We start from the raw sequence: 24,740 nt of genomic DNA on the forward strand, positions 1-24,740 counted from the left end.
AAATGCATTCTTCATTTCTACTACAGTGTTTTTGTTTTCTCATTTTTCTTTTGATTCTTTTTTCTTCATTAGCCTGTTTCTTAGTGGATTACATTAGTTGACTTTTGAATGTTGAACCTGGAAGGAATAAATCCCACTCAAATGTGGTGTGTAATTCTTTTCATATATTGTTGATTGATTTGTTAATATTTTGTTAAGGATTTTTTGCATCTGTTTTGAGGAGATATATTATCTGTAGTGTTCCTTTATTGTAGTATCTTTGGTTTGGGGACCAGGGTTATGCTGACCTCATAGAATAAATATGCTTTTATTTTCTGGAGAAGATTGTAGAGTATTGATATAATGTTTTTTCTTAAATGTTTAGTACAATTCATCATCTGGGCCTGGTACTTTCTCTTCTGGAAGGTTATTAATTGTTGATTCACTTTCTTTAATAGATATAATTCTCTTCAATTTATCTGTTTCTTCTTATGTGAGTTTTGTTAGATCATGTCTTTGAGGAATTGTTTTATTTCATTTAAGGTATCAAATTTGTGGCAATAGAGTTGTTTATAATATTCCTTTATTGTCTTCCTGAAGTCCCTAGTATCAGTAATGATGGTTCCTCTTTCATTTCTGATATTAGTAATTTGTGTCTTCTCTCTTTTTTTCTTGGTTGGCCTGGCTAGAGGTTTATCAATTTTATAATCTTTTCCAAGAAGCAACTTTTGGTTTTGTTTATTTTCTCTATTGATTTTTCTCCATTTTTTTTTTTTACAAATAGTTTATTGTCAAATTAGTTTCCACATAACACTCAGTGCTCATCCCCACAAGTGTCCTCCTCCATGCCCATCCCTCCTCCCCCCCACATCCATCAGTCCTCAGTTTTTGTCAGCATTCAAGAGTCTCTCATGGTTTGCCTCTCTCCCTTTCCCCCACCATTTCCGCCCTTCTTCTCCCCCTTGTTCCTCCGTCAAGTTCCTCCTAATCCTCCTATACGTGCAAACATATGATATTTGTCCTTCTCTGCCTGACTTATTTCGCTCAGCATAACACCCTCAAGGTCCATCCATTTTGCTACACATGGCCAGATTTCATTGTTTCTCATTGCCATGTAGTATTCCATGGTATAGATAAACCACATCTTCTTGAGCCCCACTTCTCTCTCTCTCTGACTCTCCTGGGATTCTCTCTCTCTGCCCCTCATTCACTTGAACGCCCTCTCTCTCTCTCTCAAAAAAAAAAAAAAAAGAAAGAAAATGAAAACATAGCTTTTCAAAATATGTGGGATACAGTGAAAGAAGTGCTTACAAAGTAATTTATAGCATTGAATGCATATATTAGAAAAGAAAAAAAGCTCTAAAATCATGGATTTTTCTCCATTTTTAATTTCATTGATTTCTGCTCTAATTTTTATTATTTATTTTCTTCTGCTTATTCTGGATTTCATTCACTCTTCATTTTCTAGTTTCCTAAGGTGGAAGCTTAGATTATTGATTTTAGAGCTTTTTTCAAAAAATCAGTCCATTACTGATAAATGGTATTGAAGTCTCCAACTATAATAATTGGATTTTTCTATTAACTTTTGTAGTTCTAACAATTTTGCCTTATGTATTTTGGTATTCTTTTCAGATTTGTAGCATGAAAATAATGTCTAATTTTAATTTCTTCTCTTTTTAACTGAGATTGAATTATATATATTTATGTATGTATTTATAAAATATATATGTATACACATTAATATATATGTATGTGTGTGTATATATATATAACAGCTCTTTGTTTCTCCTATGTTCTGATTGGTTTGTTTGGGATCTTTTTTAATGTTCTACTGTAAAGTTTTGTTTTATTTTTTAACATACTATGTCTAGATGTAGGTTTCCTATTGTCTGTTTTACCTGGAATGTGATGAGTCCTTTCCATCAATGAAGGAATTTTTTGTTGTCTGGCTTCCATATCTATCAGCTTTTTCCTTATTTTTGAGTTTTTGCCTTTTTAAGGTAGATTTTTTTTTTTTACTTTAATGTCACCCACAACTTCAGTTATGCTTTTAGTGCCTTGCATGATTTTAGTCCTGCTGTTTCTTCTGTTTCTTGTTGTGATCCTTTCTTAATGTAATGATTAAAAACAAGTCACATTGTCAGGGCTCAAATCCTGCCTCCAATACTTAATAGTGAGGAAGTTCCTTAGCCCCTCTAATTTTCCTCAGTTATAAAAAGGGGGTGGGGCAACTGTGTGGCTGTCACTTAATCATATGACTCTTGGTTTCAGATAAAGTCATGATCTCATGGCTTGTGGGTTTGTGAGTTCAAGCCTTACATGAGTTCAAGCCTTACATGAGGCTCTGTGCTGACATTACAGAGCCTGTTTGGGATACTCACTCTCCTTCTCTCTCTTCCCCTTCTCTCCTGCACATAATAATAGTATGCAGTCATGGTGTTCTTATAAGAATTAAATGAGTTAATACATTTAAACACATTTAGAATAAAAGCATGATATATAGAAGATGTTAAATATCAGCGATTTTTACTGCCGTCTTATCATCATCATCATCATTCTCTATTAGCTCATCCATCTTCTTTTTTTATCTCATGTGGCCTTTTTATCTTAACCTGTTTTTTCCTTATGGCTTTCTTTCCTGTTTCATTAAAATAATAGTAATTATCATCATCATCATCATCATCACCATCATCATCATCATCATCATCATCTTTTTGTGTTCTATTTAGGATTCCAGTTTCCTGAAATTGGGTTTTGAGTCTTGGATTAAACAAGGATCAAGGATATACTCGTTTTGTTTTGTTTTTGTTTTTGTTTTGTTTTGTTTTTGTTTTTGTTTTTTTTAGAATTTTATTTTATTTATTTATTTTTTTTTACAAATAGTTTATTGTCAAATTAGTTTCCACATAACACTCAGAGCTCATCCCCACAAGTGTCCTCCTCTATGCCCATCCCTCCTCCCCCCCACATCCATCAGTCCTCAGTTTTTGTCAGCATTCGAGAGTCTCTCATGGTTTGCCTCTCTCCCTTTCCCCCACCATTTCTGCCCTTCTTCTCCCCCTTGTTCCTCAGTTAAGTTCCTCCTAATCCTCCTATACGTGCAAACATATGGTATTTGTTCAAGGATATACTCTTAAAGTATAATCTCCATATTATATTTCTTTATATTACAGTATATTTTCACAGATTCCATATGTTTTCTGTTTCCCCCATTCTTCCAAATCAGTCTGTTCATGCTTTGTGACAGCAAAGATGGTGCATGAAGTTCCCTTGACCCCACTCTTGGTACACTTTGTGTCAACATCTTTCCTTTCCTTTTGCAGCTAGCAGGCTAGTGATATATATACAACTCCCACTCAGTTTCTAGGTAACTTTGCCCTATAACATCTCCTATCTACATGATAGCCTTGTCTCCTCCCTCCATGTCCTACTCAGCTGATGCAGTATTTAAAAAAACTTTTTTCACATGTACAGCTTCTTCATATATCTTCTTTTGCAGCAACTACTTCACTTAAAACCCAATATGATTCTGTAAAGACCACTCATAACACTAAAATGATGCCTTGCAAGTGATCAATGCAAACTTGTCCATGGGAAGTTAAGCTTTCCTTTTTCTTCATGGTAATCCCACATCTCTCTTTCTGCTAGTTTTCCAAATTCTCACACCTTTGTACATGATCAGGGTAAATAACATTCATATAACACTTGTAAAATAAACCCAAATACTATCAGCTCTGCTCTAGAGTAAGAAGCATTAGGATGGCCAGGATCCAATGGCCACATATGACCAACTAATACCATCTTTTGGAAGCAGCCTTTTCTACTTGTCTCATCTGTCAACATTCTAGAAGAGGGAAGTTCCTCAACAGAGGGGCATTTGTGGCTCTTTACTCTGGAAGACCATATCTCACTGAATTTAAGGTGCTCTGACTGACTCCTCCTTATTCATATGGTCTGGGAACCTACTGCACTTATCAGCTATATGGGGCACCTGGGTGCCTCAGTCAGTTAAGCATCCAATTTCGGCTCAGATCATAGTCTCGCAGTCTGTTGTTCAAGCTCCCCCACTCACACTCTTGCTCTCTTGCTCTCTTTGTCTCAAAAATAAATAAACACTAAAAAATTAAGAGAAAAAAGAAAGATGGTCTTGTGAGACAAAGATAAGGAGAAAATGAAACAGTCCTCCTGGATTAATACCTGGTGGAGCAAAAGAACAGCTACCCAGTTTTCTGTGTGGGATGTAACCTGACTCTATGCATCCTGGTGGCCTCTACTGCCTTTCCTTTTTTTTTTTTTTTTTTAACAACATTGTTTTATTTGTTTGTTGTTTTAATTTATTTCTGAAAGAGAGAGACCGTGTGAGCAGGGGAGGGTCAGAGACAGAGGGAGACACAGAATCTGAAACAGGCTCCAAGCTCTGAGCTAGGTGTCAGCACAGAACCCATCGTAGGGCTCGAACCCACAAACTGTGAGATCATGACCTGAGCCAAAGTTGGACGCTTAACCCACTGAGCCACCCAGGCAACCCTCTACAGCCTTTCCTCATGGAATCTCTTGAGGTAGGATTTCTTATTCCAGCTGGAGATGCCGCTCAGATTTTTTTTTAAGTTCTTATTTTCAGTGACATCATTCCACTTCTTTCTCTTTTGGCTTAATAAGTATTTTAGTGTGAAATTTCAAAGTGCCTAGCCAGAACCCATTTTAATCAAAAGACATGTTTTAAGTACTAAGTATGCTTTTTTATATATAACAACCTCATGGAGGTATAATTTACATACCATAAAATTATCCCATGTAAGTGTACAAATCAGTGGTTTTTAGTAAATTTGCATAGTTGTGCAACTGTCACCACAATCCAATTTCAGAACATTTTCGTCACCCTGATAAAATGCTTCAGGCCTGTTTCCAATTAACCTCTGTTTCTGTCTTCAGTCCCAGGCAACCACTGACTGCTCTCTATATATTCGCCTTTTCCTGGTTTTCATATGCCTGAAATCATGGAGTATGTGATCTCTTGTGTCTAGCTTTGAGTATACTTTCTTATTACCACCTTAAAAAGCTTAAATGCCTTTCTAGTCTTTCCACAAGGAGCCAAGGTTAAAACTCTCATGGTAAGAGCCCCAAGGAGGCCTTCCCTGACCTTATAGGACATTGTGTTCTGGGTCTTTCATGTTTAGGAGCTGTGGGATAAGTAGACTTCTGTGATAAATGATGGAGGGACTACAGTGGAGATCATACGTTGAGGAAAGCAAACAGGCCTTTGGGGGATCTCTCAGGTTTGGATTCACATCATCTGACATGTATCCTTGTTTGTCAACTGAGAGATTTATTTGTCCAGAAAGTGCTAAATTTCCCTTTATTCACCTATTCACTGTATGCCCTTTATTGATTTATTGATTGACTGATTGATTTAAATTCAAGTTAGTTAATATACAGTGTAGTATTGGTTTCAGGAGTTGAACCTAGTGATTCATCACTTACATATAACCCCATTTGCTGATCCCAACAAATGCCCTCCTTAATACCCATCACCCATTTAGTCCATCCCCCCCACCCACCTTAACTCCAGCAACCCTCAGTTTGTCCTCTGTATTTTAGAGTGTCTTAGGAAAAAAAAGTTTCAGGGTTTGCCTCCCTCTCTGTTTTTATCTATTTTCTCCTTCCCTTAGCCTATGTTTATCTGTTGTGTTTCTTAAATTCCACGTATGAGTGAATTTGTCTTTCACATATGAGTGAATATTTGTCTTTCTCTAACTGACTTATTTCACTTAGCATAACACACTTGAGTTCCATCCACTTATTGCAAATGTCAAAATTTCATTCTTTTTGATCACTGAGTAGTATTCCATTGTGTGTGTGTGTGTGTGTATCTCACATCTTCTTTTTTCATTCATCAGTGTGCACCCTTTAAAACCTAACTCCTTTGTTGAAAAGTTTACCTTACCGGGACACCTGAGTGGCTCAGTTGGTTGAACATCCAACTTTGGCTCAGGTCATGATCTCACAGTTTGTGGATTCGAGCCCTGTGTCGGGCTCTGTGCTGACAGCTCACAGCCTGCAGCCTGCTTCAGATTCTATGTCTCCCTCTGTCTCTGCCCCTCCCCTGCTCACACTCTGTCTCTGTCTCTCCCAAAAATAAATAAACATAAAAATTTTTTTAAGTTTACCTTATTCTCCCAAGTGCTGGAGAAGAAGGCAGAGTAAAATGGTGGGGAGGGGATGTCAGAGGTAATAGAGACAAAGTCTACCTTCCTGGATTTCTACTCTTCTTTCCTTTCTGCCCTTGTACTTGGAACAGAGTTTGAGTTAAAATCACAGGCAGAATGAACAAGAGCCATTACTCAAATAAGAACCAGAGACCTGGAGCTAAATCTTCTCAGTGCCTGTGTGCTCAGAGGTATGCTACATGTTTGACAGATATATCTCATGTACCCTCTACAGTGACTTTCTGAGCTTAATGTAAAATCAGGCCCATTTTACAAGTGTACAAATGGTAACCTTGGCTAAGGTCACAGAGCTTAGCAAATCTACTTTTATTCACTTGAACCTTTTCTCTTTGGCCTTAGTCTTCCTGTGTCAAGCCACAAACTAGCTCTGTCGAATCATAACATCCAAGGAAAGTAGAGAAATGCTTTTCTGAATCATGCTTTTAGTGTCTCCTTTTTTATTGTAAAACAATTCTATTTTTTAAAAATGACCAAAAAGTATCTCTTTGTTCATACCACCCTGTTCCAAGTATGTCAGAAAATCTTTTCTCTGTCTTGTCTACCTGATTTCATCTCTGTACCTGTTTAGCATAATGACATATATTCTATTTTTTATTCTATTTTCATCTGTCATTGTTTTTTAAAAGCAATTTGATATGCTAATACTTAGTTTTTGCAAAATATTCCATTCATCTCATAAGACATAATTTTGACTGGTCTCCTAATGTGAGACATGTAAACTATTTCCAAATTTTTGCTATCACAGATGGTTCTGCATAGACATGTATAGAGATTATTTTCATTCTGAATTATTTCCTTATGATAAACTCCCAGAAGTAGGATTTCTGGCTTAGATTACAGAACATTTTTGTAGCTCTGTAAGCATAATGCCAGATTGCTTTCTAAAAGTGTTGTGCTAGATTAACTTCTAGGTAAAGCTGCAGAGTGATATAGAATAACAGAGCTCCCTCCTTTATTACCTAGTGAAATGAACAAAAACAACAACAAAATTAAGCCTAAAAATATCCCACCAATAACTACAGAAAATGTTCCATCCTGATTCTGCCTATAAGCATTAACAAGTGATGGGCAGAAAAAGAAAAACTAAGATCTGGCATGCTGCATCTTCCAACCTAGAACCCACCACCTCACTGTCCTCCTAAGAGTGATGTTGGAAGGAAAGGTGGTGAGTTGACAAAATTCTGAGAGTTCTCAATGGTAATCACCACTGTGGAGACAAGTGGATTACAGTGGCCTGCAGATGCAAAGAATGTCTACAAGAAACCCTTGGGCATGAAGCGCCTGCATGCTTCTGTAGAATCTTAGTACAAGTGGGAGAAACTACCAGGGTTTGCACCTTCCACAGTCTATGCTGCATCAGGGTTGTGAGATGATGACTACAGGAGTGTGGCGCATGTTGCTAGCTGGGATGGGAGTGGGACCATAGTTCAAGAATGTTGGCCAAATTAGGGACGCCTGGGTGGCTTAGTCGGTTAAGCGTCCGACTTTCGCTTAGGTCATGATCTCACAGTTCATGGGTTCAAGCCCCACATNAAGAGAATGTAGAGCCCAGGTTTCCTAGCAAGGGCAGTTGAGAATTTTCTTTACCCAGTCCATGTAACCTCATGCTACAGAAAAGAAAGCCACTCACTAATCCTTGAATTGTGGTCAGGAAAGTGGAGGTAATAAACTGGCCTCAGATAATATTAGGAAAGATGTCAAGAACTTACCTGATTGTATCAGAGCAAGAATGGTATGGAAATTGCAAACATGAAAGAAAGAGAAGCAGAGAGACAGAATGAATGAATCTAAAATAAAAAATTACCCAAGAAACATAAAATATTTCTGTTGAAAGAGCTTAGTTATAACATGATTTCTTAAAAAGTTCATAGACAGTGTGGTATTGGCAAAAAGATAGATATATAGCTCAGTGGAGTAGAATTGAAAGTTGAGAAATAAGCCCCTCACATTTATGGTAACTTGCTTTTTGGCAAGATAATTAAATGGAGAGAGAATAATCTTTTCAACAAATGGTGCTGGGACAGCTGAATATTTACATGTAAAATAATGAATTTGGACCTCTACTTTGCACCATAGTCAAAATTAACATGAATGAAAGTACTAAATTTAATAATTAAAACTTGAAAATTGTTAAAAGAAACAGTAGGTGCAAATCTTCATGACCTTGGACTAGACAATGATTTCTTAGGACACCAAAAGTATAGGCAACAATAACAACAACAACAAAATAGGTAAACTGAACTTTTAATCAAAGTTTAAAACTTTTGTGCTTCAAAGCACAGTGTCAAGAAAGTGAAAAGACAACCCACAGAATGGGTGAAACTTTTTCACAATCATATATATGATAAGGAATGTCTATCTGGAATATATAAAGAGGTATTACAACATAATAATAAAAAGACAACCCTACTAAAAAATGGCAAAGTAACTCAATAGACATTTCTCCAAAGAAAATACACAAAGAGTCAATAAACACATGACAACATCGTTAGCCATCAGGAAATGCAAATCAGAAACACAATAAGATACCACTTCACAACTAGGATGAGAATAATAAAAAGACAGAAAACAACAAGTGTTGGTGAGAATGTGGGAAAACTGGAATCCTCACATGCATAATGGAAATGTGAAATGGTACAGTAGAGTTGGAAAACAGTATTTGATGGTTCCCCAAAATTTAAACATAGAGTTGCCATATGACCCAGCAATTCTATTTCTAGGTCTCTGCCCAGGAGAAACAAAAACATATGTCCACCCAAAAACTTATACACAAATGTTCATAGCAGCATTATGCCTAATGGCCAAGAAATAGAAACAAACCAAATGTCTATCAACAGATAAATGAATAAATAAAAATACCCATATAATGGAGTATTATTCAACAATTTTAAAAAGTGAAGTAATAATACATGCTACAACATGGTTGAACCTTAAAAATATTATGCTCCAGGATGCCTGGGTGGCTCAGTTGGTTAAGCATCCAACTCTTGATCCCTGCATCCAGCTTTGCACTGACATCACCAAGTCTGCTTGGGATTCTCTCTCTACCCCTTTCTCTCTCTGCCCTTCCCCAACTCGTGCATGCATTCTCTCTCTTTAAATAAACTTAAAAAGTATATAAATCATGACAAGTAAAAGAAGACAACTACAAAAGAATACATATTGTATGATTTCATTTACATGAAATATCTAGAATACACAAATCTATAGACACAGTAGATTAGTGGTTGCCTAGTGCTGAGAGTAGAAGGGGGAGAAGAGGGGTAACAACTAAGAGATATGGGGTTTCTTTTCCATGTAATGAAATGTCTTAAAATTGGTTTTAGTATAGCTGCACAACGTTGAATATTAGTACATCACATATACATTTTTAGTAAAGCTATCTTTTAAAAGTTTGTAGATGAGGTGATAAAACTGTAGAATTAGAGGAAAAGAGGGATTGAAAAACCAAAGAAACAAACTGACAATGAGACAGTACCATAATTGATCTAATAAATACATTAGGAACAGTAAGAAATAAAATGTATAAATCTAGACATCTCATAAATGGCATAGAGGGAAGATTTGAGACAACTACACTTACTATAGAAGAAAAAAACCAAACACATTTAATCAGTTATCAATATGATTGATATGGAGGCCAAACCATGGTGATTCCTTAAGTGTGTAAGCCAGTAAATAGTATAGACAAATATACAAAGGTATATATGAGAGGGAGGGTTCCTGGGTGGCTCAGTCAGTTGAGTGATTCTTGACTTCAGCTCAGGTCATGATCCCAGGGCTGTGGGATCAAGCCCCACATCAGACTCTGTGCTGAGCATGGATGCTGCCTGGGCTTTCTCTCTGTGTCCCCCTGCCCCTCTCCCCCACTTACTCTCTCTCTAAAATAAAAAATAAAAATTTAAATAAAGATACAAATGAGAGATTGTTCCTAAAATCAACAACTGTTTCTATAGATTATGAGTATGCCATGTTTCAAGAAGAACTGATAAAGAATAATTTACCAAAAGATACAGCATGATTGAGTTATTGGATTTATAGATAAAAGAAATTACATCATACATGTAGATAAGGAGAAAAAGTCAGCAAGGAAGGAAGTATCTGATGGACCTCAGGTTTCCACACAGCAACTTATTATACAGGGAAACATAAGAGAACAGTCAGAAGTCTGAGGGAAAGAAAATGTGACCTGAGAATATCACTCTCAGCCAAGTCATTGTTGAAAAAAAAATATGGTGGCAGATATTCCCAAACTTGCGAAAGCTGAGAGAATGGAGCACCGTAAGTCCTTTCTTGGGGAAAAAAAAGAAAGAAAAGAAATTTGCCAACTAACAGATCAATCAAAACAAAGAGCTTTTAAATGGGCTGTGTTAGAAGCCATGAATTAGAGCACTGAATCTATTGAAACATAGACATAAGAGTAAGGAATGGGAGAATTATGGTCATCATCAACAACAGAAGGAGTCAGAGGAGAGGAGATGGAAGGAAGAGTGAGTTAATCATCTCATAGCTTATGAATGAATCAGTGAAATTGGTCTAACACTGAGTCACATGTATTTACAAATGAAATATAATGTCAGGATTTGCTACAAAATACTCCAGACAAACAAAGAAGAATGGAAAGAAAAGGGAGGTGGCTAAGTGTCCAACTCTTGATGCTCAGGTCACAACCTCACTGTGTATGAGATCAAGCCCCTCATTCAGCTCTGTGATGACAGCACAGAGCCTCCTTGGGATTCTCTCTCTCCTTTATGGTCCTCCCCTACTTACTCTCTCTCAAGATAAATAAACATTTTTAAAAAATAAATTTAACGTCTTTATTTTAAAGTAGTATAGTAGATGACATATATAGCATATATGTGATACATATAACATATGTGATATATGGGTATATAATACATGGTATACATTAATAGAATATATAATTATATTAACATATGACATGTAATTATATCTCATAATATATAATGTCAAATGATCTTATTCTTATCCGTCCTTCCATGTTCAATGTGTTTGTGTCTAAAGAGAAAGCTAGGAGGATTGCCATCAAAAGCAAGTATTTCTGGATGTGAGATCTGATTTATTGCCTCGTTTTATTGTCCTTTTCAGTACTTCGTATTTTATATTACTAAAATAATTATTTAGATAATTAGTACTTATTATCTTTTATGCAAACAGTAGAGTTAGTACTCTCTAAAAGATGTTTTTCCAATTTATACAGCTGCCATTAATATGTAAGTTTTACACAACTTGGCCAATACTGGTAGTTACACATTTTCAGATGTCTATAACTGAGGTGGTTAAACACCTCAAATATGAAATGTAAACTCTGGGGTGCTAATGACCTGTTCTGTTTTTTTGAATCCAGGAAGCATCTATGATTTTTATTTCCTCAAGCAAGGTAGTGGATGTTGGTGCACATGGACAGAGTATATTACTAAAGAGGAGGAAAATATCCCAGCTAATGCAAAGGTAAAAGAGAGGTATTTGTCATGGAGCTTTGGTTTCTAAAATGACCTGAACTTTCTCCAAGGTTGAAGAATTAATGTCAGTTCTGCATTAGCATTTTTAAGAACTTTCTTTAGGAAAAGTTTCAAGCATGAGCTGGATCAGCCTTCAATTTTTTTTTTTATAGTTTATTTTTGAGACAGAGAGAGACAGAGCATGAGTGGGGAAGGGACAGAGAGAGAGGGAGACACAGTTCCAAAACAGGCTCCAGGCTCTGAGCTGTCAGCACAGGGCCTGATGCAGGGCTTGAACCCACAAACTATGAGATCTGTCCTAAGCCAAAGTCAGACGCTCAACTGACTGAGCCACCCAGGCACCCCTGGATCAGCTTCCAAAAGCATAAAGTTTAGAATTAGAGGTGCAGATTCCTTACTGGGCCTTCACACTCTCTGCCTCAGTTTACTTAGCTACACAATAGCAGAAAAAATTCTCGAAGGATGTTTGAAAGAATGAAGGTAATATACCTGAACACGTGGCAAACATCATGTTCTAGATCCATGCTGTTTGCTATTTTGATTATATCATTGTCATGTGGTCAGTTATCAATGCCGAGTGGTCATCAGTCTTACCTCTCAGACATCTCAGGCAAAAAGGATCGTTGTCTTTTCTTCAGAATTCCCAGAGAATGATTTCCTTGATCAGAATTCTCAGAAAAACAGGTCTAGCTGTTTTTTTCAACTCTAACTCCTGCTCATTTCATCATAGAAAATTCGCCTATATTAGTAATAGCTAGTGGACATACTTTACCTTTCTGGGGGGTGACTGCAGATCAATTAGGCCCCAAATGGAGTGGTGGACAGTGAATAGAAAAGTGAAAATTTTGACAATCAAGTCAGACAGCCTGCAGGGCGACAGCTGCTCCTGAAGATGGTGTGATAAGCAGAGGTGGATGTGTGCTGAATTTAGGACATACTCTGGGAGCTGAGTGTCGTGCAGAAGCCCTGAGTATGGAGGTCCAAACTTTAATTTTCCTTAAAGAGCTTAGTCACCTGAACCCCAGGGGGTTTGAAATCATACTGAATTCATACAAATAAGAGAGTCCTATGCAGAGAAAGTTTTAAGTTCTGCTGAAAATTTTTCCTTGTCAAACAGGTGTTCTAGTCTCTGAAAATAAAAATCTCTGAAACCCAACTTGCTTTAAATTCCATCTTGATAGCAAAAATAAGCATTTTGCACCTGGCCCTGCATTCAGCACCACTTACTGGCCACATGGCTTTGGACAAATGAGCCAGTAATCCTCCAGCCACAGAGGATTACTGGGACTGCAGGGGATAATACAGACAAAGCATCCATAGTTCAACAGCTATTAATTCTCTTCCTCTACACTTCAGTTCCCTTGCCCTGTCTGTTCCTTTTCCTTTGAGAAAATTACTTATCAAGAGAAGCCCAGCCTTTTTTCTACCAATATTCACAGGACTGCCTTGTTGCACAGACTCACTTGGTGCCATTGACATTATGGTCTAGCTTTGCTTTAGAGGCACCATTTACCTAAACCACAGTGTGAAAGGTACTTTCTGGAACTGTGCAACACACTGGCTTCATGTTCACTAGCCCTTCCATCCTAGACATTTAAGGAGATGTCAGCATATGATATACATCTTCCATTCCCTTCCTCTGTTCTCATGGAGGGACCAAATGTGGCCAAATGGCTAATGACAGAGTTCAGGCTCAGAGAAGCCAAGCTAAGGTAAGGTATTCTACTCAAAGTAATAAGAATTCCGTGAGTCCAAGCCAAGCCCTTAGAGTCCATTTGGGGTTTGAATACCAGGAAGAGTGTTGTAATCTCCATATTGAAAAAAGGATTAAGTGGGGGTGGGTCCTAGAACCAAGGATCCAAGTGTTGAAAAAAGGCAGATCAGGAATGAGTGCAAAGGATGGGATCTGAATGTCACAACCCACCCTCCTGAGCAGTATGGGGGTATGGGAGATGACATACGGGAGGTGGACCTTGCCTGGGACAAGGCAGACAAGTTGGTTTAGTGCAATGATCTCTGAGGGCAACAGCTATAAACTGATCCTTAGTGTAATTGGTGTTTATTCTATGATATTTCAGTGGTTAAGAGATTATCCCATTTCACTGAGGCCCTTGGAGAGGTTAAATACTCACTTGAAGTCATAAAGGTAGTAAGGGATGGAGCTGAATGGATAGTAAGTCTCCTGAATGCCAAACCCAGCATCTTTGGTCCAGTAACAAGACTGTTTCGTGTCTTTGTGGTACAGGTCTCAGAACTCATCATCTCCACAATGGAGACAGCCAGGCAGTCCTTCTTCTTGAAAACATACATGGACCATGAAATTCCAATGCTATTTGTCGGACCCACAGGCACTGGCAAATCAGCCATTACCAACAATTTCCTCCTCCACCTTCCCAAAAACACCTACCTGCCCAACTGCATCAATTTCTCTGCCAGAACTTCAGCCAATCAGACTCAAGATATCATCATGTCCAAGCTGGATCGACGGCGGAAGGGTCTTTTTGGGCCTCCCATAGGGAAGAAAGCAGTGGTATTTGTGGGTAAGGCATTGGGCTCATCTGAACATAACCAGATTCTTCTATGCTGCAGCAAACCAGAACTTCCCTTTGTAGGGCTGCTGTATAGTTCTTTTACTCTCTCTGAGAGAGATATTTCTGGTTAATGTAATATAACCCTCTTCTCTTCTTCTCATCCTTTTTTCCATTCTTCCTTCCTCCTACCTATATCCCTCCCAACTTCCCTCCCACTCTCCCATCTTTAACTTTAACTTTGCTTTTCTTCTTTCATTACCAAGTGTTTGTTGATCAAGTGCTATATGTCAGATTTTCAGTAAGTAAGATGTAGTCCAGTCCTTTTTGCCTGAGGTAACCTCCCAGTTTCTCCTGAGAGGAGGGTGGGCCTTTGGATCAGGCAAGGTTACCTTGTAGTAAGAATTCGTTTCAGAAGAGTGTTTACCCTCTTGTATCTCCAAAAGCAACACTCACTTTGTGATAAACCCCTTATTCCATGTTTTGTCAGATAAATGTTATCTATAAATGAAGAAACCTAATATTTGCCAAATAAGTATTTTGAAATAACCACATTGAATTTCCCCAGGATTTTACCTGTTTACAAAGAACTTCCTCATTTACTTCACTTGACCCTAAGATCCCTGTGAGGTTATTAACCATCGTTATCATTTTACTAGTCAATTAATTGAGGCTCCAGAAGTTTAAACTATCTGTCAAACATCTAGAAAATTCTGGAGCCATAACCCAAATCCAGATTTCTTGGCGCCAAATACATTATATTTTCCACTATCTTATTGCTAACTCATAGGGTTTCATTTAGTAAAAGTAATGCCCGAGTCTTCTGGGTTATCTCATGTCCTGTCCTTACAATTCATGTATTGATAGTGAATATTGCATGTATTTATATCCTTACCCACTAACATTAGCTTCTTAAAGGCAGAGATCCAATTATGTTTTGTTTTCTCTTTCTTTCCTGCCCTGTTCCCTTTCCTTCAAACTGTTCTCCCTTCCTATTTTTATGGTATATCAAGAAATAATTTTTTTAAAACAAATGTTTTAATGTTTGTTTTTTTTTGAGAGAGAGACAGAGTGTGAACACGGGAGGGACTAAAAGACAGGGAGACACAGAATCTGAAGCAGGCCTCAGGCTCTGAGCTTTCAGCACAGAGCCAAAATTGGGGCTTGAACCCATGGACTGCAAGATTATGACCTGAGCCGAAGTTGGACACTTAACCGACTTCCTGTCCAGAAATACACACAGGACCCCCTATCCAGAAACAATTATGCTTTGCAGTCAAACAGATCTAGGTTCAAATCTCACTTTCTAACCCTCGGCATATTGTGATTTAACTTCCATGACCCTCAGGTCCTCACCTCTAACATAAAGGTAATACTCTCTTCCTTATAAAGTCATTATTTGGATTAGATGAGACAGTATGCATAAACTTCTAAAATATTATCTGAGAGAAACTGGGCATTCAATTAGTGTTCATTAGAGAAAAATTAAAAGGCTTTAATTTTATTGAGAGTCTTCTGTGTACGGTGACTGGGTCACACAATATGCTATTGAGGAAAATCAAACCCTGTCCTTGAGAAAATCACTATCTTTTCTTGCCATTTTGGTTTTTCTCCTCAAAAACCCTAGCTTAAAACCTTTCTCTCATTGGGGTTCATTTGTTACCTGCTGGTTAAATTATACATCCTGTTGGCTGGGAGTATGACTGTCTTTCTCGCCATCATATTATCCCCAGAAGTTCACAAAGTATCTAGCACATAGTGACAGTCAGTATAGTGTGGCTGATGGAATGGGAAAAAAGATTAAATCTGTTGATGCCAATCCATGCATCCTTAAAGTCACAATGGGCAGAGATCTTAGTGAGGCAAGAGAGCCCAGAACCCAGGAAATCTTCTCCCCGTATGGTCAGTATGTCCACTAGCTGAGCTCTGCATGGAGTGGAGATGGGACAAATAGGCACATTTCCCATGGAGGCAATAGTTATCTGTTGTCTCCTATTGGAGCAAGGGATCCCGTAGACTTAGAATGTATGGCCATGGCTTCTTTCCCCAGACGACCTCAACATGCCAGCCAAAGAAGTATATGGGGCCCAGCCCCCCATTGAGCTCTTGAGGCACTGGATTGACCATGGTTACTGGTTTGACAAGAAGGACACAAACAGGCTGGACATTGTGGATGTGCTGCTTGTGACTGCCATGGGCCCTCCCGGAGGAGGAAGGAATGACATTACTGGTACGTGAAAAAGAAAGTTCATTCCTCTTCACCCTCCAGCAGAGCCAGATCACCTTCATGAATAGAAGGTTGGCACAGGGCACTCTGCCCTGATGGAAGGTGGAGAAAAATATGTTTAGGCTATAGCCAGAGGGGGTGGGGCTAGCTCCAGGGAGTGGAATTTGAGGTCTTCATGTTGGAAATTGTGTGAAATAGGACATGAACATGGGAAGAGAATGTGAGAGCCTTTGGCTAGGCCCTGGAGAAACAGAGTGAAAAGGAGAGTTCAGTGTCATCAGCATGTATTCCAGGAAAGGGATTAGATCAGAGATCCTCAGCCAGGGGTGGTAAAAGATTCACCTATTGTGTTTGTTACAATTCTTCAGATTGCAGGAGATAGAAAAACTAACCCAACGTGGCCTAAGCAAAGTAATAATAAACAAACAAACAAAACAAGTAAGAGTTTCACCCATCATCCAACAGTTTAGGAGTACATTTTGCTTCAGGTGTAACTGGATTCATCAAGGATCCACATTTAATTCTGAGATTCATCCTTGCTTAAGAATCTTTTTTTTTTTTCCTTTAAAAATTATTAATTTATTAATTTACATCCAAGTTAGTTAGCACATAGTGCAATAATGGTTTCAGGAGTAAATTCCAGTGATTCATCCCCTATGTATAACACCTAGTGCTCATCCCAACAAGTGCCCTCCCCAATGCCCCCTACCCCTTTAGCCCATCTGCCCACCCACAGCCCCTTCAGCAACTCTCAGTTTGTTCTCTGTATTTAAGAGTCTCTTATGTTCTGTGCCCCTCCCTGTTTTTATATTATTTTTGCTTCCTGTCCCTTATGTTCAGCTGTTTTGTATCTTAATACCATTTCCAGACTTAAGATTCTTTGACCTTGCTCTCCTCTCTGGCATTTAGCTTTCTCATCTGTAAAATTTTCCATTAGAAAAATGGACAGGGTGATCTTATTTGGCACATTGTGTACCTAAGAATACAGACTCAAAAATGATCGCTACCAATACATGCACTAGTAAAGTTGCTGGACTTTAAAGAAAAGGAAAAATTGTGGGGGGGGGGGGANCTAGGCACAAAAGAGCACATGACTTATAATAGAAATAAAATTAGATCATCTTAAAACTATTCCACCACAATGCTTTACGCCACAAGAAAATGAAATAACATATTTAAGGTACTCAAGAAAATGAAATTAGAGGCAAGGATTTTATATCCAGCAAAACTGACCTTGACATATAAAAGGAAACCTGTTATCAGCATGCAAGAACTCAGATTTATTTCCACAAGCTCTTTCTTGGGAGCCAACTAGAAAATGGGTTTCACACGATCAAAATGACTGTGAAGAGATTCATATTGCAACTGGTCATAAGTTTTAAATATGGTTATTTGTTGAACTAAGACTGGAGAGAAAGATTATAATATGTAAAGGCTATAAGACCCAGTGTTGTAGATACAGAACAATTGAAAATGGAGGGGGGATGAGGAGAGCAAATACAAAATGTATAAAACCGTTTTCAGTTATTATAATTCGTAGTGGTAGTATATTCTTATTCTGAGAGCTTTGTGTAAAGTAGGATGATACAAATGAGTTATTGTGGAATTTTCTATTTCATTTTTTTAAGTAAATGTATTTACTTTGAGAGAGAGAGAGCAGAAGCAAGGGAGGGGCAGAGAGAAGGAAAGACAGAATCCCAAGCAGGCTCCATGCAATCAGCACAGAGCCCAGTGTGGGGCTCAGACTCATGAACTGTGAGATCATGACCTGAGCCAAGATCAAGAGTTGGACGCTTAACCAACTGCACTACTCAGGCAACCCTGATATTTCTATTTCTACTGGCCCTTGTGTCCTTGAGAATCAGAAATGTCAATATGAAAGATCAAGATGTAATATACATGAAATTAGGTGAAAGCCCTGTATTTCTAAATTAGAATACAGTTAGTAGTAATAACTCATAATGTCCATTGATGTACTAGGTCTAAGGCCAACTCACCTAACAATGAACATGCCTAGCACCCAGATTATTTTAAAATTGAACTTGCTGCTAAAAGAAACCAGAGCTTCTTGAGAAATGACTGATTGCATATCCGGGGCAGAAAATATACAAGATGAGTTTGTAACTTCTTGATATAACAGATAACAAGAAAGCTTTCAGAGATAAAATGTTCATGTCAGAAGGACTCATCTGTCAACATAAGGAGGCTGTCACTGGCCAAAGATAGGAATATTTGAGCTTCAATAATGATAGCAATTTTAATGGATTGAAATTTATCAAAATATATTTAAATCCACAGATCTATAATAATAGTGATAATTGGACATTTTCAGAGGATGGTAAGGAAAGAATTTATTATATTAAAAACTGATAAATAAATGGAAATAATCAAACATTTGTCTTAACTTTCTTACATGAAATGTACCATGGTATGAGGAAATCCTAGGTGAAGGAAGTGTCTCTTTACAAAAGTATTCCAACCAATAAATGAAAAAAAGAGGATAGAATCAGAGTATTACCATTTTACAATCCCCAGTAAATTAATGGATCTAGCCATTGAGCATCAGTAGCTACTAACATCACAAAATGAGAGACATCATGTCTCTGATGAAAGAATATACCACCACCTACCATCTGGGCAGAGATGGAATCTGAATTTGATCTCTGGATCCAGCTGCAAATTAGTATGAAATACAGAAGACAGAGGATCAAAATTAGCTCGCCATGAGTATGCAATCAGCAAAATCCTGGCTGTGAAGCTACAGATCAAACAGCCCTCATACTCATCAGACAAAAGATGAAAGAAATAGAAGGGGAATCTATAGATTAAAAGAGATTTCTCAGACATAATCAAGTTTATTTTTTAATTGGGAAGATTAAACTGTGCTGTGTAGAAATGAACACTTGGGTGATTAAAAAACCTAAAGAAATGCAAGACAGCAGAGAAAATTACTAGAAAAGTCAAGATAGTAGTAATCTTTGGAGAAAGGGAGAAAGCTAAGACTGAGATGGGACATGTGGAGAGGCATCTGTGAAAGGCAAGCAAAGCTTTGTTTTTTGACTTGGATGGTAGATGTATGGGTATTGATCTTATGATGATCCACTAAACTTTACATTTGTTTTTGTATGGTTTTCTCTATCTGTGTTTTATTTTACATAATCACATGCTTTTTAAAAAAAAAGATATGCAAGCAAATTTATAGAAATGAAAAATAGATTATTAATTGCCAACCACTCCAAGGAAATGGAGAGTGACTGCTAATGGGTACAAGATTTCTTTTTGAGGTGATTAAAATGTTCTAAAATTGATTGTGGTATTGGTTGCACGACTAAAATATTAAGAAATGATTGACAGTATACTTTACATAGGTGAATTGTATAGTATGTAAATTATATCTCAATAAAGCTGACATATAGGGGCGCCTGGGTGGCTTAGTCAGTTAAGCGTCCGACTTTCCGACTTTCGCTTAGGTCATGATCTCGCGGTTTGTGGGTTCGAGCCCCGCGTCGGGCTCTGTGCTGACTGCCAGCTCGGAGCCTGGAGGCTGTTTCAGTCTGTGACTCCCTCTCTCTCTGACCCTCCCCTGCTCACGCTGTCTCTCTCTCCTAGAAATAAATAAAAACATTAAAAAAAAAAACTGACATACAGACATATAGAGATATCTAACATAAAACAGGTAAATATAGATAGATATGTAAGGAGACCACATTAACAGTGGTTAATTGGGGGGGGAGTCAAAAATGATGTCCACTTTCTATAAAAGTATTACTGAATTGACTGTTATACAATAATCACATGTTGCCTTCACTTTTAAAAGCAATCGTGAACATTAGTGCTGTTAATAGAATTTCTGCAATCATGGAGATGTTCTATATTTGCATTGTGCAATACAACAGCCAGTAACCACATGTTAGAAATGTGGCAGAACATGTTAGAACATGAAGGCAGAAGAAAACCTGCTCTTCCAAATCCCAGGATCACAAGGCCCAGGAGGTAGGTGTGAGTCTGTGTGTTTTCCAGGACGATTCACTCGTCATCTGAATATTATTTCTATCAACGCCTTTGAGGATGACATTTTAACCAAGATTTTCAGTTCAATTGCTGACTGGCACTTTGGGAAAGGGTTTGATGTGATATTCTTAAGGTAAGAGATTCCTGTGTCTTCCACAATATTGGCCTCGGATCCTCAGTTTTAGCCCCTCTTTGATGCATCTGCCTTCCCCTTCCTCCTAAGGTATGGAAGGATGCTGGTACAGGCTACTATGACAATTTATAAAGCTGCAGTGGAGAATTTCTTGCCAACTCCCTCGAAGTCACATTATGTCTTTAACCTGAGGGACTTTTCACGGGTTATCCAAGGAGTACTGCTCTGCCCTCACACCCATATGCAGGTCAGACACTATCATTTCTCTTATCCAGTTAACTCAGCGATATCCTTGGCTACATTGAATCAACAGTGATAATAGTAATTGCTAATAAAAGCTTTTATTAAGCTTTTATTTATGCTAAGCATTGTGCTAAGTATTTTATAAGCATTATCATGTTTAATACTCAGCCAGCCCCCAGGAATTAGAAACTAAGAACTACCACCACAGGTACCACTCAAATAATTAACTCTGGATTTTCAGGATATAGAAAAACTTATCCGGCTTTGGATTCATGAGGTTTATCGGGTCTTCTATGATCGTCTGATTGACCATGAGGACAGACAGGTCTTCTTCAACATGGTGAAGGAAACCACATCCAATTGCTTCAAGCAGACTGTGGAGAAGGTAAGCCAGATCCTCTGAGCATTTGGCCTCAGAAATGGTCCCAAATATTTGACTTTGTTAGTCTCAGATTTCAGGTTTCCTTCCTCATGAAGACTCATAGCTCTGCTCTCTGAATCTCAGGAAATGGGATTGAGTCAACTAGTCACTTGATTTGGTGATATTATACTTGGCCCAATTTTGCTTCACTTCCCTGATAACATATACATTTGGATCCATTCTAAGTGGTTTATGATCTGATGTAATTGTTTATCATTAACTTAAAATACATTTTTAAGGTTCATTTGTGAGTTAAGAAATGAACCGTGAAATTTTTATGGTCTGATTAACATCCTACTTGATCTTCAAGTAGAAGACTATCATGGTTTCCCATTCGTAAATATTTTCTCTTTCCCCTTTTGATGTAAGAAAAGTTGTTTTTAAGCCTATGTGTTTACATAGTCTAGCTGTACCTCTATTTTTAAGAAACTGTGATTTCCCCACAGAAAAATTGTGAGTGCTTCATGTTGCATCTAGAGGCCAAGTGCAGAAGCACTGCCAGTTTCTAATATCAGGAAGAGAAAGCATCTAGAACATTCCTATTCTAGCCAAAGAGTGAGAATCAGGAGTAGCACCTGTATTTCTCTTTGGTGAAGGAGCAAGCGTATTAAAGAAATGGTGCCATCCTTCAACCACCACTGGGATCTCACAATCTGACCACCAACATTTTAACCATTTGGCAAATAGATTGACACTCACTTTCATGCTTTTTTCTCTAGTGTCCTTTCATTATAGTCTTTACAACCAGCAGATCCGTATATTATGTTTTTTAAAAAAACTATTAAAGAACCCTGACTTTGGAGAATATACTCAGAGGAAACACATGTATCTCTTGTTCTCTTCCTCTGTACCTCCCATCATCATCTTGGTTGGGCCACTGGCTGAATGCCTGGCTAAGATTTATCTTCCCACAGGTCCTCATTCACCTGTCACCCACTGGAAAGATTGTCGATGATAATATCCGTAGCCTCTTCTTTGGAGATTTCTTTAAGCCAGAAAGTGACCCAAAAATCTATGATGAGATCACTGACCTGAAACAACTCACAGTGGTCATGGAGTACTACCTGGAAGAGTTCAACAACATTAGCCAAGCCCCCATGTCCTTGGTCATGTTCAGGTTTGCCATTGAGCACATCTCCAGGATCTGTAGAGTCCTGAAACAGGACAAAGGCCACTTGCTTCTGGTGGGCATCGGGGGCAGTGGGAGGCAGAGTGCCAGCAAACTGTCCACATTCATGAACTCATACGAGCTTTATCAGATTGAGATCACCAAGAGCTACTCAAGCCATGACTGGAGGGAGGACCTGAAGAAGATCATGCTGCAGGTGGGAGTGGCCACCAAAAGTACCGTATTCCTCTTCGCTGATAACCAGATCAAGGATGAATCATATGTCGAGGATATCAACATGCTTCTAAACACAGGAGATGTGCCCAACATCTTCCCAGCCGACGAAAAGGCTGACCTTGTGGAGAAGATGCAAACGGCAGCTAGGACAGAAGGCGAGAAGATTGAAGTCACTCCTCTTTCTATGTATAACTTCTTTATCGAGAGGGTGAAAAAGAATCTTCACATTGTTCTTGGTAAGAAGAAGCAAACTCAGTTTGCCCTTTTCCTCAGGGTGTTTCAGGGTCTCCTGTGCCTAAATTTGGTCCTCTAACAGGGGTCTGAGGATTGATCCAGTGGTGGCACTCACCCAGGGGTTTGTGACTGAATTTCTCTGGAGATTTACCCTCCCCTGAACAACTATTTTAAATCTGTTCCACTCTTCTCAATTCTCTGAATTCTCCTCTGAACCTTTTCCTTTTTTTTAATGCATTACCCTGGTAGCCTTACATCAGGACTTCTCTCTGTGAATGACATCCCCAATTTATCCAGAAACTGAGACATTCTATTTAATACTTTTCTCTCATGTTACCGTGTCCTGTCAGTTTTTACCTCCTTGCTCTCTCTCTTGTCCACCCATTTATTTCCATCCCCACTATGTTCACTTTAGCTAAGCTGCCATCATCTTGCCCAGCCTCACCTCTACAATCTTCTAACTATTCTCTCTATGTCCACTCTTGTCCATTCCAGACCTTTCTGTTCCTCTGACTCAGGATGGGTTTTTTCCCATGTACTGCAAATATGATCATTGTGTACACACACACACACACACACACACACACACACACGGACACACACATGAAAACACTCAGAATGCTCTCTATCAGGATAAACACCAAAATTCCTAATCTATGGTTTTATAAGGTCACCTGCCATACTGTCCCCTGTATCCTCTCCACTCTCCTCTCAAACCAAGCTCCCCCTTCTCTCTCTGTTCTTCAGCTACAGTGACCTCCTCACATTTCCACCTGTGCATCATGCTTCCTCCTACTACACTGAGACCAAATACAAAATGAATGGAATTTAGCCAGAATTTTTGCTTGGATGGAAATGAGGTCAGAAACAAGCTGATGGCCCCTACTCGACTTCCATAAATAACTATGTATCTATGGTTCTCTTATGTCTGAGTCAGCACAAATAGAGAAAGAGGATCAAAGGGTGCAAACCATGCTGGCTAAGTGATGCAAAAGATCTGGAAAGGAGAACGATGAATAGGGAAGGCCAGTCAGAGACTATCATAATGTATTAAATTCCCATCACAAAGTTACATGAAAGTAGCCTATGATTCCACTGTGCTTCCCAGGCACTTATTGTCACTATACCCACTATACCCCTCAAGTACCAACAGGAAACCAGCCCCTTACCCACCAGAATCCTTGGGAAGACCTGTCTGCTTCCTTGCCTTGGAAGAAGGAAACTAACCACGTCTGCTTTTCATTAGCCATGAGCCCAATTGGGGACGCCTTCCGGAACCGCCTGCGGATGTTCCCTTCGCTGATCAATTGCTGTACAATTGATTGGTTCCAGTCCTGGCCCACAGATGCCCTGGAGTTGGTAGCCAACAAATTTCTGGAAGATGTGGAGCTTGATGACAATATTCGGATAGAGTAAGCATTAGCTGCATTTTAGTATCCCAACCAAATATTCCAAATTGAAAATCTAAATATTGGCTGTATTGTTACTATTGTTTTACAATTTCTCAATTTACATATAGAAAATCTCATTTAGGGGCACCTGTGTGGCTCAGTTGGTTGAGCATCCGACTCTTGATTTTGGCTTAGGTTATAATCCTAGGGTTGTGGGACTGAGCCCCACATTGGGCTCTGTACTGAGCATGGAGCCTGCTTAAGATTCCCTCTCTCCCTCTGTCCCTCTCCCCTACTCTTTCTCCCTCTTTCTCTAAAAATAAAAAATAAAAAAAGATTAAAAAAAAGAAAATCACATTTAGTTAGATATTTAATAAAATACCTTTGCTGAAAAAGAATGAAATTTCATTGTTCAGAATTGTCCTGGGGATGCACTGTTGTCATAACTATGAGAACCTTGTTCTAATAATATAGCTATTTCAGTCATTTTAGAGCATGCATTCTCAGTAGGAATGACA

General features: G+C 38.4%; 1 protein-coding gene across 1 annotated transcript in view; it reads left to right on the plus strand.

Moving 5' to 3' along the window:
* The window catches only part of DNAH3 (dynein axonemal heavy chain 3), a 165,782-nt gene that overhangs the window by 102,595 nt on the left and 38,447 nt on the right, over positions 1–24,740 (plus strand). The window contains exons 41-48 of the mRNA XM_077760528.1: positions 11,575–11,678; positions 13,935–14,229; positions 16,268–16,447; positions 20,465–20,588; positions 20,679–20,835; positions 21,073–21,216; positions 22,167–22,833; positions 24,078–24,243. Of these exons, the coding sequence (XP_077616654.1) occupies positions 11,575–11,678; positions 13,935–14,229; positions 16,268–16,447; positions 20,465–20,588; positions 20,679–20,835; positions 21,073–21,216; positions 22,167–22,833; positions 24,078–24,243 (1,837 nt within the window). The remainder of the gene's footprint in view (positions 1–11,574; positions 11,679–13,934; positions 14,230–16,267; positions 16,448–20,464; positions 20,589–20,678; positions 20,836–21,072; positions 21,217–22,166; positions 22,834–24,077; positions 24,244–24,740) is intronic.

Source organism: Crocuta crocuta, unplaced genomic scaffold, assembly GCF_008692635.1.
Source record: "Crocuta crocuta isolate KB4526 unplaced genomic scaffold, BGI_CrCroc_1.0 scaffold73, whole genome shotgun sequence".
In the NCBI taxonomy this organism is placed as follows: Eukaryota; Metazoa; Chordata; class Mammalia; order Carnivora; family Hyaenidae; genus Crocuta; species Crocuta crocuta.